At 40.3% G+C, this 20,000-nt stretch overlaps 1 protein-coding gene across 20 annotated transcripts in view; it reads left to right on the top strand.

Annotated features, from left to right (window-relative positions):
* LOC106879617 (uncharacterized) overlaps window positions 1-20,000 on the top strand; it is a 253,865-nt gene that overhangs the window by 187,339 nt on the left and 46,526 nt on the right. For 15 of the 20 annotated variants that reach the window (XM_089354430.1, XM_089354423.1, XM_089354422.1 and 12 more), the window contains 2 exons: window positions 12,629-12,678; window positions 15,184-15,444. In XM_089354430.1, the coding sequence (XP_089210556.1) occupies window positions 12,629-12,678; window positions 15,184-15,444 (311 nt within the window). The remainder of the gene's footprint in view (window positions 1-12,628; window positions 12,679-15,183; window positions 15,445-20,000) is intronic. The other 5 variants (XM_089354433.1, XM_089354431.1, XM_089354426.1 and 2 more) reach the window with 1 other exon arrangement.

Here is a 20,000-nt window from a genome sequence, read left to right as displayed (position 1 = left end):
AGTGAGAAAGAGAGGCAGAAGTTGATAGCAGGTGGTGGGAGGAGAGAGAGAGAGAGGATAAGAAATGAGAGTGAGGGGAGGCCAGGTAGCTAGTAAAGAGTGTGAGAGAAGGTCAGGGAGAATATATTTATGAGTAGAGAGAGTGAGAGAGAGAGAGAGAGACAAAAAGAGAGAAGTGGTGGAGGAGGAGGAGAGATTGAGAGGGTGAGTGAGAGCGCCATAGAGAGGATGAGAAATGAGAGTGAGGGGAGGCAGGTAGCAACTAGAGAGGGAGAGAGAAGGTCAGAGAAAATATATTTATGAGAAAGAGAGAGAGAGAGAGAGAGAGAGAGAGAAAAAAAGAAGTGGTGAGGAGAGGAGGAGGAGGTTGCTTGGTTGGCAACTCTGATAAAAGGAAGAAGATAAAAGCTGGTCTTTATTGGCAGTGGAAAATATGTTTATCATTTTCTGTGAGTGGCAGGCAGCGACATGTTGATGTTTGGGTTGAGCAGACGGACGGACTGACAAGGCAGGCGGACTGACGGACAGACAAGGCAGGCAGGGCTTCTTTTTCGGCTACTGGATGATTGGGGGGCGGGGGGAATGGACGGTGGCGGGGGGAATGGACGGTGGCGGGGAGAAGGTTTAGTTAGCTGGGAGGCTGGCTGGCTGGCTGGCTGGTCGGTCGGTTGCTTGCTCCTCCCTTTAAATACACATCAATACATTTTGTGTGTGTGCGCACACGCATCTACACACACACACACACACACACACACACACACACACACACATAAATATATGTTCTTTTATTCTTTTAGTGGTTCAGTCATTTGACTGCGGCCATACTGGAACATTGCCTTTAGGAGTGGCTAGCACATGGTTCTGGGTTCAGTCCCACTGCGTGGCACCTTGGGCAAGTGTCTTCTACTATAGCCTCGGGCCGACCAAAAGACTTGGGAGTGGATTTGGTAGACGGAAACTGAAAGAAGCCCGTCGTATATATGTATGTCTATATGTATGTGTGTGTGTGTGTGTGTGTGTGTGTGTCTGTGTTTGTCCCCCCACCGTCGCTTGACAAACGATGCTGGTGTGTTTATGTCCCCGTAACTTAGCGGCTCGGCAAAAAGAGACCGATTGAATAAGTACTAGGCTTACAAAGAATAAGCCCTGGGGTCGATTTTCTCGACTAAAGGCGGTGCTCCAGCATGGCCGCAGTCAAATGATTGAAACAATTAAACGAGTAAACGAGAATGAGGTGTGTGTGTGTGTGTGTGTGTGTGTGTGTGTGTGTGTGTGCAACCAAATTATATGCTTCATATTATATTGATATTCAAGCGTTATATTGTTTATGAGGTCGTACGCACACACACACACACACACACATACACACACGAATGCATATATCTAAAAAAATAAAAGAATATATATTTATATGGTAGGCTTCTTTAAGCTTTTAGCATTTAAACCAACCAACCATATCCGTCCCAAATATTCTAGTTTTATGTTCAAATTGGCCAGCTTTGGCCTCTTGCACATATCCTACAATGTCATTCTAAGAATAAAGAATCACGTCTTGAACATCTGAAAGCTACGAGATAATGCATGATTAATCCTTGGATCGTAGGGACAGCAAATAAAATGAGTCCACAGCTGTAACCTACACCAGTGTCAGTCACATAACCAGCCGACTCAAAAGTACCTTGGATCGCAGGGCAACATGCCGTGTTTGAGGAGACCTATTGAGTCAAATACATCAACAGCAATATCAAAATCAAATCAAATGGAAATTGTAGTTGTGACCCCTGTGCCGGTAGCACGTAGAAAGCACCATCTGAATGTGGCTGATGCCAGTGCCACTTCGAGTGGCTTCCGTGCTGGTGGCACATAAAAAGCACCATCTGATCATGGTCGATGCCAGCTCCTCTGGCCCCTGTGCTGGTGGCATGTAAAACGCACCCACTACACACTCAGAGTGGTTGACGTTAGGAAGGGCATCCAGCTATGGAAACACTGCCAGATCAGACTGGAGCCTGGTGCAGCCTCCTGGCTTCCCAGACCCCAGTCGAACTGTCTAACCCATGCCAGTATGGAAAACGGACGTTAAATGATGATGATGATGATGATGAATGCGACAAAAGAAGCTTTACATTTGTCAGAGTAATCTGAATGATAAAGAGTTTAAGTTTCTGTGTATTGTATCTGCTCAGAAGGGTTTGGTCAGCCTAGGGCTATAGAAGAAGAAGCTTTGCCCAAAGTGCCGTGCAGTGGGACTGAACTCCAAGCCATGAGGTTGGAAAGTAAGCTTCTTAACCACACAGTCACACCTGCATGTCATGCCAGGGTCTGGTTGTGTGTGTGCGTGTGTGTGTGGGGGGTTAGAGAAACTGCTGGGATCAATGTTAATTGGTTAAATGGACCTGAAAGGTAGTGGTGCCCCAGCATGGCCACAGTTCAATGACTAAAAGCAATGAAAGAACACAAGAAAAAAAAAGAGAGCTGCAGACATAACTTTTATTTGTGCGTGCACACACACACACACATGCACACACACACACATACATACATGCATGCACACATATGCACACACACACACACACACACACGCACGTACACATGCACACAGACACACATGCACACATGGACACACACACATGGACACACACACACACACACATGCACACACACACACACATATGCATGCACAGATGCACCATTGTAAATGTGTGTGTGTCTGTTTGCATGTAGTCTATGTCCTCCTTTCCCATGTCTGTATGTGTGTTTGTGTGTGTGTATGTGTTTGTAAATGTGTATGTGTCTGTATATTTGTGTGTGTGTGTGTGTGTGTGTGTGCACAAATAAAATCCTGGGTGAAGCTGTTAGCATCTGTTACACACCACCACCAGAAGATATTTCACCAATACAGATCAATATTTATCAGACAGCAAACAACTTGATTCAGTGCTGTTTTATTTCTTCCTCTTCTGTCTCTTTCTGACTTCCCATCACTACAAATACGAAACCTCTACCTGGTTGCTTGACGTGCTAGAAATAACAACTACATTTTCCAAGGAAATGACATTGGAATCTCTATGTAGTCACACTGACCCCTAAAATAGATGGTATGGTCATAAATGGGATGCTTTCACCAAGTCTGGTCTGACCTAAGGTTCACCACCACCCTAACCCTAACCCACCACCACCACCGCCTTATTACAGCTTGTTTCTAGTAATCAATATAGACCCTCCCCCATCCCCCCACTTCCTCTGTTGTGGTTAAGGTTTCAATTTGTATTGAATCCATTATTGGCTGCTTGGGACAGTTGACACCTCTCACCTGCAGAAGTAACGTCATGACCTTCTCAATGGAAAATGAAGAGAACAAAAAGAAAGGAATAAAGAAGAATGGTGGTGGTAGTGGTGGTGGTGGTCGTAGTAGCACTTGAAGAAGAAGAAGAAATACTGGCAATATTTCAGTCCTCCTCAAACTCATAATAATTTAAAATTTTAGCACAAGGCCAGCAATTTTCATTGACCCCCAGTACATGATTGGTACTTTATTTTATTGATCCCCCAAAAGGATGAAAGACAAAGTTGGAACTTGGTAGAGTTTGAACTTGGAACATAAAGATGGACAAAATGCTGCTAAGTATTTTGTCTCACATGCTAACGATTCTGCCAGCTCCCTGCATTATTAATAATAATGACAATAATAATGACAATGATAATAATAATAATTATGATAATAATAATGATAATGATAATAATTATGATAATAATAATAATATTAATAATGATGGTTTCAAATTTTGCTACAAGGGCAGCCATTTTTGGGGGGAACGAACTAGTTGATCATATCAACCCGTGTTTCACTGGTACTTAATTTATCAACCCTAAAAGGATGAAAAGCAAAGTCATTTGGAGGAATTTGAACTCAGAACATTGGGATTGGCGAAATACCGCTGAGCATTTTGTCCAGCGTTCTAATGATTCTACCAGCTAGACGCCATAACTAACAATAATGATGATGATGATGATGATGATGATGATGATGCATGTGTCTGGTGTACCCTTATCAGATGGGTAGTCATGATGGGCATACTGGGTTTTGTATATTTTACCCCAGTGTCACTTTGATGGCATAAGTTGCTCTCTCTCACTCAATAATGGTAATAATAATAATAATGATGATGATGATGATGATGTTTCTAATTTAGGCACAAGGCATTTTATAGGTGTGAAACCAATGGTCGCTCTATAACTGGCCATAACTTTTGACTTCCTAAGAAATATACTTATTTTTTATCTTTTGCTTGTTTCAGTCATTTGACTATGGCCATCCTGGAGCACTGGCTTTAGATATGTTATATATACAATTAATAATTTATTAGATTCATTTGATTCAAGGTATTTTAATATTAAGGACACCCAGTAAAGGTTGAGATCCACCCATCTGTGTATATACTGTGTACAAATGCTTGCACATACCCACACATATACAGACATGTCCAAACACTTATGTATACATGTACATAAACACATCTACATAGACATATGTGTACATGAAATTATATACCCATACACACTAGCATCCAGTTTCACGATCCACTCTGAGTTCCAGATCCAACATAGGGAAGGTTTCAGGTGTGGTATTTACATAAAGAAAGAACAGAAATTGGTTAAGGCTTCACTACAGCTGTTTCACACATGTTTTTTATTGATGAATAATATGATTACATTATGGCAAAAAAAAAAAAATGTTTTCTTCAGGCGAATTAAAATTTAAACTTTGGTTCAGAGAAAAAAAATTACCAAGTTGTGGAATGTGGATTGACCCTGTCTTTTTGGCAACTAATAAAAAGTCAATTTGCATATTTTTGTCTCTGAGCCAAATTTTAAATTTTAATTCATCCGGAGAAAATAGTTTTTCTTTTTTCAGGATGTAATCGTATTATTCATAAAAAAAAAAAAACATGTCCGAAACAGCTGTAGTGAAACCTTAACCTATTTGTGTTCTTTCTTTATATAAGAGAAAATATGTTTAATGAATTGTATTAATTACATTAAATATTGTGAATTGCTTTTAAAATGCCTTAAGGCATGACTCTACAAATATATTTTGTGTGTGTAATATATATATATATATATATATATATATATATATATATATACATATATATATATACCTGTGTATATGTGGGTGGTATTGAAATAAATATGAAGTAAATTACATAATAGCTATATTACATAATAGCTATATATATATATATATATATATATATATATTAATGGTTATACATATGTAATAGTTATATACATAATGGTTATATATATATTCAATTATAAACCATTTTATCTTGATTAGAAGGGTAGGAGTGACACATACCTTCAGAAAAGCAGGCTTGAGCAAGGAGAGCAACTTACCTTGCCTTGCAGCACATCATAGTGGCTGCTTCAAGAGTTGCAATGAATTTTGACATGTCCAACATTATTCCAGCATTTTATCCTCACGAGCATTGTATCTGTGGAGTGGAATTTAACCTATTTCATTTGGTGCTAATATTTCATTAGTATCAACATGATGTGAATATGTGTGTGTGTGTGTGTGGGGGGGTTCATGTAGAATTATAAACAGCTTAGCTTGCTTTCTTTTAAATACAATGTCTCTATTATTATTATTACTTTGGTTTGGCTCAGGTTTGGTCTTGTTCTTGGTAGGATTTATGTGGGTATTAAGGTTACTACCTGTAGGGTTACTACCTGTAGGATTACTACCTGTAGGGTTACTACCTGTAACCTTAGGATAAGGTGACCACAAGTTTTCAGCAGTCTTTCAAGTGCTCACAACCCTCTTGATACTACTACTACTACTACTACGTCTACCGTTTTGACGTGGTGCCCCCCCCCTTTCGGAGGTGTCTTCAGCTCTGGTGTTGGGTGCATGTCTTCTTTCACTGTTTGTGACTGTTCTAATTCAACTGTGGAATGTCCCTCGCTATGGTTATTCTCCAGGAGGTTCTGGCCACACGTCTTACGGTTTATCAACCTGCGTTGTTGAATTACTTTCTTCCGACATACCTTCCCTTGGTGGATTAGGATCCAGTTAGCTCAAGACATCATCAGGGGGAACCACGTCCGGTTTCGGCCCCTACTCCTCTACCGTTTTGACGTGGCGGGGCCCCTCCTTTCGGAGGTGTCTTCAGCTCTGGTGTTGGGTGCATGTCTTCTTTCACTGTTTGTGACTGTTCTAATTCAATTGTGGAATGCCCCTCACTATGGTTATTTTCCAGGAGGTTCTGGCCACACGTGTTACGGTTCATCAACCTGCGTTGTTGAATTACTTTCTTCCGACATACCTTCCCTTGGTGGATTAGGATCCAGTTAGCTGAAGACATCATCAGGAGGAACCACGTCTGGTTTCGGCCCCTACTCCTTAAGAGACATAAGCCATAAAGCCAGAAAAAGACAATGTCCATGTATAGGTCATTACATCCCGGAAACAGTGTTGATAGGTTATTCCTTCCATGGGAGGAGTAGGGTGGAGAGGACTGATATTAATAGATGTCGAGACTGTATCTGCAAAAATAGCACAGAAAACCTGATTTCAGCTGCCAGAGCAGAAAGAAACTATGGAGACTGTGAAAGAATAGAGGGCTGTTGGGTAAGTGTCTTCTTTAAGCTCAGGGTGACCAAAACTCTTTGAGTGAAACTGGTTGATGCAAACTGTATGAAAGCTCATTATACTGTGTGTATGTGTGTGTTCATGCTTCATAACTTAGCACTTCAACAAATAGAGTTTGCTAAGATAAGTATTAGACTTGAAAGTAAGTGCTGGATCAATATGATCAACTAGAATCCTTCAAGGCATTGCCCTAGTATGGTTGCAGCTCAAGAACTGAGACAAGTAAATATATATATATATATATATATATGATGATATATATATATATATATATACATATATATATGGGAGAATATATGAAAAAACAACAACAGACGAGGACAGGTGGTGTAAATAACAAAAGGATGTATTAGTATGACGCTCGGGAATACGGAAAGTCTTTGACGTTTCGAGCTACACTCTTCAACAGAAAGAATACGGAGACAAGGAGAAAAACACGGAGAAAAAGAATTGAATAGTGTCCAGTCAACGGTCAATCATAATAATGGCTGATCATATATATATATACGATGATGATGAGATTATAGTATATATTAGTTGATATATATATATAATTAATTCAATTATAGGATAAAATCTTTTACAAGAATGTATCAAGTAGCTAGCGTGAAAAAACTTCATAAGGGAAAAATCATTTATTCCCCAAAATATATTTATTTATACAAGGGCATTACTATACATGAATGCCTCGAGTCCCTCATAGCGTGAGGCATTCATGTATAGTAATGCCTTTATATAAATAAATATATATATATAAACAATTAATTTGTGAACAAAAGTATATCTTGCTGAAAACTAGTGAATAATGAAAAAAAAACAAAAAACATTGCCGGATTTGTTTTTGGCAATGGTGCTATAAAAACTAATGATTTTTTTGTAATTAACAGAAGAGAAAAAAGAAAAAAAACTTTTAACATTAAAATGGGAAACTTGACTTGAAATCTATCTAGAAAAACAAAATGAAATGAAACATTCACAATATATTTTATAGTTTTACTACATAGGAGAGTTCTACCACATAAGGGATTTTTTGTAGTTTTACTTCATAGGAAATTTCTACCACATAAGAGTTTTTTTGTAGTTTTACTTCATAGGAGAGTTCTACCACATAAAAGATTTTTTGTAGTTTTACTTCACAAGTGATTTTTAGCACATAAGGGTATCTTTGTAGTTTTACTACATAGGAGAGTTTAAATACTAAATGAAAGTGAATATTATTAAATGCTAAATCTCACACTAAAGGATTTCCTTGCATTAGTTTTTCCACTTTCTGGGGGAAAAGAAAGTATGTCTTTTACTGAAGACAATAGTAGTTCCTGGAATAACAAAGGAAGGGGTGGGGCTAACTTCTTACCACAAATGCTAGGCTTTGAGTGTTGGACCTGATGGAGGCAATGACTGAGTCCATTTGGCATTATGCCATGCTTGAGAAGAAGACCCATCAGACCAAGTAAAACCGCAGTTGTGGCAGATACTGGTGTTGCACAAATGGTACCCATGCCGGTGGCACGTAAAAGCACCTAATACACTCTTGGACTGGTTGGCATTATGAAGGGCATCCAACCATAGAAACCATACCAAAACAGACGGGAGTCTGGTGTAGCCTTCCAGCCTTGCCAGCCCTGGTCAAACTGTCCAACCCATGCCAGCATGGTAAAATGATGATGATGATGATATATATTTAATTCTTTATTGCCCACAAGGGGCTAAACATAGAGGGGACAGACAAAGACAGACAAAGGGACTAAGTCAATTACATCAACCCCAGTGCATAACTGGTACTTATTTAATCGACCCCAAAAAGATGAAAGGCAAAGTCAACCTCAGCGGAATTTGAGCTCAGAATGTAATGGCAGAGGAATTACTGCTAAGCATTCCGCCTGGCATGCTAGCAATTCTGCCAGCTTGCTGCCTTTATACACACACACACACACACACACACAAACACACACACACACACACACACACACACACACACACACACACACACACACACACACACACACACACACACACACACACACACACACACACACACACACACACACACACACACACACACACACACACACATTACCTAGGAAGTGGTTGTGATGATTGAAAGAGAAAGAGAGAGAGAAGACGACAATAGTTTTCTGGCAAGGTTAAAGGAAGTCTTCACTAAAGACATCTCCTTAAATCATATTTTCAAGAAGGCAGTTCTCACATCCTCCGCCTTCAGGATATTTTTTTTTTTTTGTCAGTCGAAGGCTAAAGGGATGGCGGTGATGGGTAGGGAGCTTTCTCTAAAAAATCCTATTTTGAAATAAACCTTTTTTTTTTTTAACTTCCTTAAAAAAAAAAAAAAAAACAGTTCTTATGTCAGGTTAACATTAACTGGTTTTCTTTTACCATTTTGCATTCCCGGCTAGTCCCCCCCCCTCACACACACACACACACTTCATTTCTTGAAATCAACAGGTTGGTTGGTTGCCTGGCAAAAGTTGCAGCTATTGTCTGCAGCTGTGACCTACTACTACTACTGCTGCTGCTACTACTACTACTACTACTACTACTACTACTACTACTACTACTACTACAATAAATATATATATATATATATACATATAAATTCAGCTTCACCCAGCTAATGTGCATGAATGTATACACCCAGTCCATGTCTTATTGATAATGCATTGTCAGCTCACATTACCATGTGTGTGTGTGTATCCACACACACACACACACATATATTACTCTGTGTGTGTGTGTGTATATATATATATATGCACATATACACATAAATACACACATATATTACTGTGCATATATATATATATATATATATATATATATATATATATATATATATACACATATATACACACACACACACACACTTATATACACTTTTTTTACTGACAGTACTAAACAACAAACATTTAAGATATTTGTTTGTCTGAAGAGTTTGTTGTTTAGTGTTGTCAGTGTTTAACCCCAGGTCATCTGAGACAAGACAGACTGATCCACCTGTAATCAAATAACCAGTTCACTACCTTTCTGGTCTTTAAAATGCTGACAATTAATGGCTTGACGGAGATCAGGCTGTTATTTCTAGGAAATCAGTCAACATGTAGACATTCTGATGTTATTCTTGTTGTTGTTGTTGCATCTTGGCCTTTGATCTTCAGATGCTGAACAAGTCTATGATCAATGGTATTCAAATACAGATTATGGCAAAAAACAGCACCGATTCACCATTCTTGATGAGCATTTTTACAGTAAACACATTTTATATAGAAGTTTAAAAAAAACCATAATGACATTTTAAGAAATGGTAAAACATTAGCTACAGTAAGATGCCATTATCCTTGCCCTAACTTTACTCGTGCCACAGCAATGGCTGTGTAAATCATGGGTGGTTTTTCTGCTGCATCCTATATACCCAGACGCTGTGATGTGATTTTGAGAGATTTGCTTGTCGTTTCTAGCATGTAGAACGACTGCAAAGAGACTCCATTTGTACGTGTGTGTGTGTGTGTATGGTGTGTGTATGTTGTGGTCTGAGTCTAATATAAATAAATAACTACAACAATACTAACTGCGCTGTATTTTGTTCATTAATCGACTTCAACAGAAGAGTTATCAGCGTAATTAATTAGATTGAGTCAAACTTGAATGAAGCCACTGAGGTGACGACTGCCAGGTAGACTGGCACACACGGCTTGTATTTATTAGCTTTCCTTTCCCACATTTCCCCCTCTCCCTCACTTTCTCTCTCTCTCTTTATTTCTTCCAGCCCTCTCTCTCTAATCATTATATATTATATTTTTTTTCCTGTCTTTCATCGCATTGTTTACGTCAGTGGTTCTCAACCAGGGTCCATATAAATAATTCTTGGGGTTCCATATAACTCTTGGGGGTTCATATGACCTTGGCGGGGATGGGGGGGGGGCACATTAGATTTTGTTGTTGAAAATTATGTGCAATAAATTTGTGTGGTTATACTTTGACAATCCACAAAATATTTAAACAATTTTTCAAAAGCAATTCCTAATATTTCATTCTAAAGGTATAATAGGATTCTTAAAACATCGAATTGATCTGTGGGCCCAACTGAGTGAAATTGAAATGAAAATGGGTCCAAGAACAAAAAAATGGTTGAGAACTGTTTGTATATGTTGTAACTTTCAGTTCTGGCACCAAACAGATGCTGAAATTACCAAAGACGTTTTGATGTGTCTTCGCGGTTGTTATCATTGATGTTGAGTGAGGGTAATAATGATGGTGATGGTGAAGATGATAGTGATGATGATGATGATGGTGGTGATGATGAAGATGATAGTGATGATGATGATAGTTGTGATGGTGAAGATGATAGTGATGGTGAAGATGATAGTGATGATGATGATGTGTGACAAGCTGCTCTTTCTCTCATTTTTTGAAAGACTCACCCTAGGGCAGTGTTGTGAATAGCAGAAACTTTTACTAACAACAAATGGCCCCTATTTTGTCAATTCTTTGGGATCACCAGAGAATCCGTTCAATGGCATTGCATAGCTTTGCACCTGTCTGCTCCATCATTTTGCCTGGGGTGCCAACAATTCTGCCAACTCGCTGCCTTAATACATACAATACATTAGTGTGTGTGTGTGTGTGTGTGTATGCACTGGGATGGTAGAATGGTAGCTTAAACCTTTGTCTTTTATGTCTTTCACTGCAGCAATTAAATTCTAATCATTAATTAAGAGTTTTACTCATTTTCTACAAAATTACTTCTTGTCCTCCACCCCACCCTCATAAACACATTCTGGTACTTCTTTGCTCAGAAACACCTAAATTTGTCCCAGCATCAAAATCTAACACATTCCCTCTCTCTCTCTCTTTCTCTCTCTCTTTCTCTCTCTCTCTCTCTCTCTATCTCTTTCTCTCTTTCTCTCTCTCTCTCTCTCTCTTTCTCTCTCTCCTGCTAACTTTAACATTACTGTATCATCTGCCCCACTTAAGCCCCCCCCCCTGCATCATTGATCTCCCCCACCCCTTATTCACTGTCCCCTACATTCACCCTTCAACCCTACCCTATCTCTACAATTGTCATCTCCCCTCCCCAACCTTCCCCACTTCTTATCCCTCAACACTTGTTCTTCATTCATAATACTCACCCCTCCCCGCAACCATTCCTCATCCCTCACCCTTCCATACACTCTTGCAATCTCCATCCACCCACACTCTTGGGTTTCTCTGTCCCCACTCACTTCCACTCACCTCATACTTTGAGGATCCACCCTGACATCTCATCACTGCCATTTCAATATCTCCCCTACTCCACCCCAATACTCCAACTCTTACTTCTAAAGTGGGAGCAGCCACGTGGCTCCTCTACTGCAAAGGAACCTGTTCTGCTCTGGTCCCTTCTCTCATCTCTAAGCATAAACTTGCTTCTTTCAGTGTGCAGAGTCTTCTAAGTTGTATGAAAACATCAATGCTGCTGATGTCCTGCAAATAACACCCCAGTCCACACTGTAGAGTGGTTGGTGTTAGGAAGAGCATCCAGCTGTGGAAACCATTTCAAAGTTAATACTGGAGCTCAATGCAGTCCTAGCACCTACCAACCAGATCCTGTCAAACTGTCCAACCCATGCCTGTATGGAAAACAGATGTTAAATGATGATGATGATGATAATAGACAAATAATTTATTAGTCATACTGTCTTCCCATTTGTGTTTAATCTTTAATCTTTAGTGGTTTTTAACTTTTATCTTATTAAGTCTTCTTTGGGTCTTCCACTCAACATTACCTTGATCTATGATGGGCTGGAAATGGCTAAATTTGAGTAAACCAACAATCCTTCAGCCCTTTGTATCTCAGTGACTAATTAAACCTGAATTCCTGGCTTACAGCCAGGAACGCTGACCCCTTCTGCTGTTCCCTATAACATCGTTGTTATCTTTTATATTTATAATAATGGTTCATTTTCTTTTCTTTTCTAGCTTCAGTTCATGTTGGAAAGTTTGAACTACAGAAATCCAATGGCTATGTTGTAAGTTTGCTTTTTTTATTCTTCAAGATTGGCTAAATTATAGGAATATAACACTTATTAATCTCCTCATGCTCCAATATAATGAATTAGCTTTGCAAAGGCAAAAGTATTTTTAATTCTAACATTTCTCCAGAAACTTAATGTCGTGACAGTTTAACTGGACTCTGATAATGTAGAAGAACATGTTCTGCTTTAAAATGTCATGAAATACAAATTTTAACCGGCTATCCATGAGCAAGTAGTCATAATACTTTACTCATTTGACTATTTCACGTGTACATTATGAAATTCTGTAAGTTATATTTTGAAACACTGGGCCTCGCGAACATCAATTTTGTTTCTTGTTTAAGACATGAAAATTATCTCCCTTGATGGTAAGTAATTATTTCCCCTGCTGTCAAGTAATTATCTCCCTTGCAGTCAATTACTGAACACTTTCAAAAGCGCAGTGAAACGAAATATTTCAAATCAGGAATTCAAACTTGGGCCAGATTCTGCTGCTGCTGCTGCTGCTGGATGCTTAGCTCTTATTTAGCCACACTCATATGGTGAAGATCATTGATATCTTACAGAGTTGCGACATTTTCATTTGGCAACCTCTGAGTTGTGCTGCTGTCATGGAAAAAGCACCCATTCCACTCTGTAAATTGGTTGGCATCAGAAAGGACGTCCAACTGTAGAAACCATGTCAAAGCAGACATTCGATTTCAACGCAGTCCTCTAGCTTGTTGGATCCTATCAAACCATCCAGTCTTTCGAAGACATTAAATGATGATGATGATGAAAGATGACTGGTTGACTTTCATACATCATTCATCATCATCATCATCGTTTAATGCCTGCTTTCTATGTTAGCATGGGTTGGACGGTTTGACATGGAGCTGGCTAGCAAGGAGCTGTCCAGACTCCAACTGTTTCAATGGTTTCTATGGCTGGATGCCCTTCCCAATGCCAACTGCTTAACAGTGTGCTAGGTGCTTTTTAAGTGGCACCACCACTTGAAAGGACAAACCTGTATGCATGGAAGACAGCGATTCTACTTAGTTTCACACATCTTATCAAGACCAGCAAATTGCCATGTCTCCTGGTCCCTTGTCATTTCATCCGAAGATCCTTTCTCATCACGTCATCCTGGATCTACCCTTTCAACAGATACCCTCCACAGTTAGAGCTTGGCACTTCTTTACACAGCTGTCCTCATCCATACACATCACATAACCAAACCAGCACAGGCTTCTCTCTTGCGCACAACATCTGATGCCTCTTGGACCCAGTTTTCTTCTTAAATCATTTACATTCTGTCGTGCGTGCACACTGACATTACGCATCCAGCGGAGCCCTGCTAGCTTCATAGGTGGTCAGCTAAGCAGAATCATTAGCACACCAGATGAAATGCTGAACAACGTGTTGTCTGTCCTTTAGTCCTGAGTTCGAATTCCACCAAGCTTGACTTTCATCCTGTTGGATTGATAAAATAGGTACCAGTTGTGTATTGAGGTCGATTTAACTTACTCCTCCTCCCTTGAAATTGCTGGCCTTGTGCCAAAATTTGAAATCAATATTATTATTATTGTTATTGTTGTTATTATTATTATTGTTGTTGTTGTTGTTGTTATATGCTTCCACTGCAGAATCATTAGTATGCTGGGCAAAATTCCTAGCGACATTTCGTCTGTCATTACGTTCTGAGTTCAAACTCTGCCAAGGTCGACTTTGCTTTTCATCCTTTCAGGGTCAAGAAAACAAGTACCAGTTGCATACTGGAGTCTATGTAATCAACTTATTCCTTTCCCCAAAATTGCTGGCCTTGTATCAGAATTTGAAAGCAATATAAATACATGCTTGCAATAAAAGTGTTGAAATTCCATCAGGATTCAAAGTGAAGATGTTAATGTGGGTCTTTGAGAAATTCCTTTCATGGCATTTACCAAATTAGAATTATTGACAAATAATGAAGGGTGAAAGCTAAGGGATTTGATTAGAATACCATTTCTTAAAATCCTGATTCTTTTATCTTTTACTTGTTTGAGTTATTAGACTGGGGCACCGCCTTGAAGAATTTTAGTTGAATGAATCGACACCAGGACTTTTTCTTTTAAACCTGGTACTTATTCTATCAGTCTCTTCTGCTGAACCTCTAAGTTATGAGGATGCAAACATCAATATTGTTGTCAAGTGGTGGTGGTGTTGGGGGTCTAGCACAGAAACAAAGACGCATGCACAAACACACACACACACACACACAAAAACACACACACACACACACACACACACACACAAATGAGATGGGCTTCTTTCTGTTTCCATCTACCAAATCCACTCACTAGGCTTGGTCAGCCTGAGGTTATTGTGGAAAACATTTGCCCAAGGTGCCACGCAGTGGAACTGAACCCGGAACCATGTAATTGGGAAGCAAACTTCTTACCACACAGCTAAGCCTGTAGAGTAGACAATAAAGACGAAACAACCAATAATAAGACAACTTTCCTTGTTCTGCTTTTGCAGGTTGCTAAGAGTGATGAAGAGCCACATGCACCGCTTCTTATGGATGCCAAAAATATCAACAGCCCAGCTGGAGTACAGTTGAGTTCATTGCCTGAGCATTTTATACTGGCACCATCCAAGCCTTCAACATCAGCTGGTTCCAATAACTGTTCTCCCTCACAGACCACACTTTCCAAACATCAACTGAAAATGGATCTAAATGCAGCAGCTGGCAAAGGGAAAAAATCCAAAATTCCTGCAAAGCGTAAAAACAGTGGCAAGGTAGGCTATGAGGAGGTCATTTGCTATCTTGCTTCTCTCTGTCGCTCTCTCTCTCTGTCTCTCTCTCTCTCTGTCGCTCTCTCTCTCTCTCTCTCTCTCACACACACACTCATACACACACACTCATACACACACACTCATACACACATGCACTGACACTCCATCAGTTACAACAACGAGTATTCCAGCTTCCTCGTGAAATTAACGGTGCAAGTGGCTGAGCGCTCCACAGACATGTGCACCCTTAGCGTTGTTCTCGGGGAGATTCCTGTGTGACACAGAATGTGACAAGGCCGGCTCCTTGGAATTACAGGTACTACTCATTTTTGCCAGCTCAGTGGACTGGAGCAACGTAAAATAAAGTGTCTTGCTCAAGGCCACAATGTGCCACCGGGAATTGAACTCATGACCTAACAATTGTGAACCGAATGCCCTAACCACTGAGCCACATGCCTCCCCCTCTCCCCCACTCAGCTGGAATATGGAAAAGATTTTATAAGGGAAAAGTGATGTCGGTCAACTGAATGAAAGAGGAAATCATTTTTGCCTTATATGAACCATTTTGGTTCCAAGTCCACCTGAGACCACGTTTTTGTTCTATGATACAAAATTGCCCTTTTAAAGTAACACAAATTTAAAACCTTCCATCAAAATTCCATTCTAATTTATATTCCAGTCACCCCTTTAGTAATGACAAAGTTATTTCACTAAATACTTTATTATTTTCAAAGTTAATTGAAATGGCAGTGCTCCAGCATAGCCACAGCCTCAAGGCTGAAACATGTAAAAGAATAGCAGCAAAGTACAGTTCTATATTTAAGAGATGAGGAATTATGTACACTATTTACATTATTTACATTTGACGGATATTTGTCCTCATCATATTTATTGTTAACACATTTCAGCTGATATACCCTCCAGCCTTCATCAGGTGTCTTGGGGAAATTTCAAACCTGGGGTCTCATTCCTAAGGTATTTTTCTTGGGGTTAAGAGTGTGGGCTACTAACTCCAAGATTCCGAGTTCGATTCCAGGCAATGACCTGAATAATGATGATGATGATGATGATGATGATGATGATGATGATGATGATGATGATGATGATGACGACGACGACGACGACGACGACGACGACGGCGACGGCGGCGACGGCGACGGCGACGGCGGCGGCGGCGGCGGCGGCGGCGGCGGCGGCGACATTGAAAAATACCTTAGGAATGAGACCCCAGGTTCGAAATTTCCCCAAGACACCTGATGAAGGCTGGAGGGTATATCAGCCGAAACGTTGTATTAACAACAAACAAGATGAGGACAAATATCCGTCAAATATAAATAATGTAAATTATGAACAGCAAAGTATTTCAACAGAAATACGAGAACAGAAAGATTAAAGAATGATTAAGAGTTGAGAGAGAGAGAGAGAGAATTATGACTAATGCATTGCAGCTGGTCAAGCACCAACCTAGATGCTTCTTCACTATATTATTGTCTGTTGTTGATATTGATTACATGAAAATTAACCATGAGACAGGAGTTTGGGTGGCAACATAAGATGAGTACTGAAAATTTTGTAACATATTTTATTGATTGTGGAAGTTGCTATAGATTATTGAACACTGCTATAATTCTTTGCACATATATTGATTGTGTGTGTGTGTGTGTTGGTTATTGTAGTTTTTTTTTTCTGATGAGGGTTTGAGGTAAATATGTGATTGAGTGTGATCAAAAATCAGCAAATGTGTGAGTGGAAGCTAGACAGACTTGATGAAGCTCTAAGCTTTTATAAAGCTTTTAAACCAGAGGTCCTCAAACTTCTTGGGCCGCATAATACCCCCAGCGCTCCCACCCCTGTTTTTATGTAAAAATAAATATTTTATATTTTACTAATTTATATATATACTATGAATCATTTGATATTTAATATCATATAATTTGTATACAATACTATGTTGTTGTTGGCACTCCGTCGCTTACGACGTCGAGGGTTCCAGTTGATCTGATCAACGGAACAGCCTGCTCATGCAATTAACGTGCAAGTGGCTGAACACTCCACAGACACATATACCCTTAACGTAGTTCTCGAGGATATTCAGCGTGACACAGTGTGACAAGGCTGACCCTTTGAATTACAGGCACAACAGAAACAGGAAGTAAGAGTGAGAGAAAGTTGTGGTGGAAGAGTACAGCAGGGTTCGCCACCATCCCCTGCTGGAGCCTCGTGGAGCTTTAGGTGTTTTCGCTCAATAAACACTCACAACGCCCAGTCTGGGAATCAAAACCGCAATCCTATGACCGCGAGTCCGCTACTCTAACCACTGGGCCATTGCGCCTCCACACAATACTATAATAATATTATAATAAATTCATAGCGTCCCCTAATCCACTGCCTTCCTCTCAACGCCTCTTCTTTCTCTACTGCCCCTTCCCTGTTGCCCCCTTAGGCACCAACGGCCACCTGGACCCTCTCAATGCCCACTGGGGAGCGGTAGTGCCAACTTTGAGAACCTGTCTTAAACAAAGATGTTCTGTGTAAAAAAGGTAATTTAAAACTATTTCAGTATTGTTGGGTTCCTGTGGATTGTTGGTCCCTAAGTTGTAGCTTGTTTAGCTTCTGTCTGGCCCTGATGGGAGCAAACTAGTGAGAGTTACCTGGTTGGTGACTAGCAAACTATGATTGCAACAGGTGAGTTCAGGGCGGGGGGTGGGGGAGAAACAAAAGGGCAAGATGTGAGGGAGAACAAACTTAGATACCTTGTGGTATTTAGTTAGATTTCTTTATATTCTGAGTTGAAATCCTTCCAGTGTTCTCATTTTCGTCTGAGGTTGAACAACAAAATAAAGTACCAGTTATGTAATGGGGGAAAATATGATTCCTAAATTCGCGTTTATGCTTCAATGGAAGGATATCAGTAAAGCTAATGGTGTTGTTGTTTAATTGTGATCAGTCATGTGATCATGTGCATTCCACCCATGCCCATCATACCTCTTTAGGACTTTCTGTGTCCTTTCCTTATTTAAGGTAGTAGGCTGTGATTTAAGGGAGATTTGGCTGCTATTTCTGTCACATTGAGTGACCAAGTAGGAGCTTCCTACTGTTGTTGCTGTTCTGTGCCAGGGTGACTCTGATCTCTGAAGATAGTCAGTCCATCTGTGGCCATCCTGTCATATTCTTTATTTTACAAACTATGTCTATCCACAATCGCATTATCCATTGTTTCTTTCTGCCTTTTAAGACAGAGGCTGTAATATGAGGGAGATTTGGCTACTATTTCTAGCTAGCAGGTCAAGTGATCATGTAGAGGCTCTGTCAGTAGTTTGTTGTGGTAATGGTGGCAGAGGTGGTGGAGGTGGTGATGGTAGCAAAGGTGGTGGTGGTGGTGAAGGTTGTATTGATTGGTGTGTTGGTTGTGATGGTGGAAGTGATTTTAGTTGTGTGGTGTGTGTGTATGTGTGTGTGTTTGTGTTTGTGTGTGTGTGTGTATCCATCTATTTGTGGGACAGGGTGTCCAATACCCCTTTCCAGCTGCTGTAATCTAAATGGTTATTAGAGCTAGAGTGTAATTTTGAAGGACATTCTTTGCCTATGAGACGAGAGAGGGGGAGAGAGAGAGGGGGGGAGAGAGAGAGGGGGAGAGAGAGAGAGGGGGAGAGAGAGAGGGGGAGAGAGAGAGAGAGGGAGAGAGAGAGAGGGAGAGAGAGAGAGGGAGAGAGAGAGAGAGGGGGAGAGAGAGAGGGGGAGAGAGAGAGAGGGGGAGAGAGAGAGAATGGTTCTGTGTGTACAGCTGGCTGGTTGGCTGGCTGGCTGGTTGGGTGGCCAGATGGTTGGCTGGTTGTCCCTTCTTCATTCTGCTTTTTCCTTCAGTGACTGGCTCCACTGGTAGGCTGAGTCTTGTGACTTTAGGAGTTGTGTGGGGGGGTTGTTAAGATTATTCCCTCCTCCCTTTACCATACCCACCACCTGGAGATGGGACATGTACTCAGGTGAGAGAGAGAGAGAGAAGAGGTGTGTGGGGGACCCCCCCCCATGTAAGAGAGAAAGATTCAGGTCTTTAAAGAATAAGCGTTTTTTGTCTTTACTCAAACCACATTTTTGTGCCAAAAATAATGTGGGGGTGGTAAGAGAAGGAGGGAGGGAGGGAGGGAGGGAGAAAGCGAGAGAGAGGAGAGAGAAAGGGAGGTTTTACGGAATAGAAACAAAGGTTTTCTTTTAATATTTAAAATCTTGTGATTGAAATTTGCTTGATGGAAACTATGAGGAAGCTCATTTTGAAGGACCATTCCTGTTTCTGTGGAGTAGATGTTGAGGGGGCAAGAGGTGGGGAGGGTCAACTGAAAGCAATAGAACTCCTCCCCTCCCCATTTCTACTCAAAAAGCTTTTATTTACCATATTTGATGGCCTAAAAGACTTAGGGGTCTACTAGATGTACCCCAATTTCAGTTGCACATACCCAAGAAAGACGCGAGCATCAGTGGTTAAACCAGGTTTGGGGCCCAGTTCTACAAACAGAACACAAGATCCTTTATCTTCAATATTTTACTTGACTGAGGCCATGCTG

The sequence above is a fragment of the Octopus bimaculoides genome, chromosome 6 (genome assembly GCF_046866305.1).
Source record: "Octopus bimaculoides isolate indiv1 chromosome 6, ASM4686630v1, whole genome shotgun sequence".
In the NCBI taxonomy this organism is placed as follows: domain Eukaryota; kingdom Metazoa; phylum Mollusca; class Cephalopoda; order Octopoda; family Octopodidae; genus Octopus; species Octopus bimaculoides.
The sequence above is the reverse complement of the archived record's forward strand: the minus strand, read 5'-3'. Positions and strand labels throughout refer to the sequence as shown.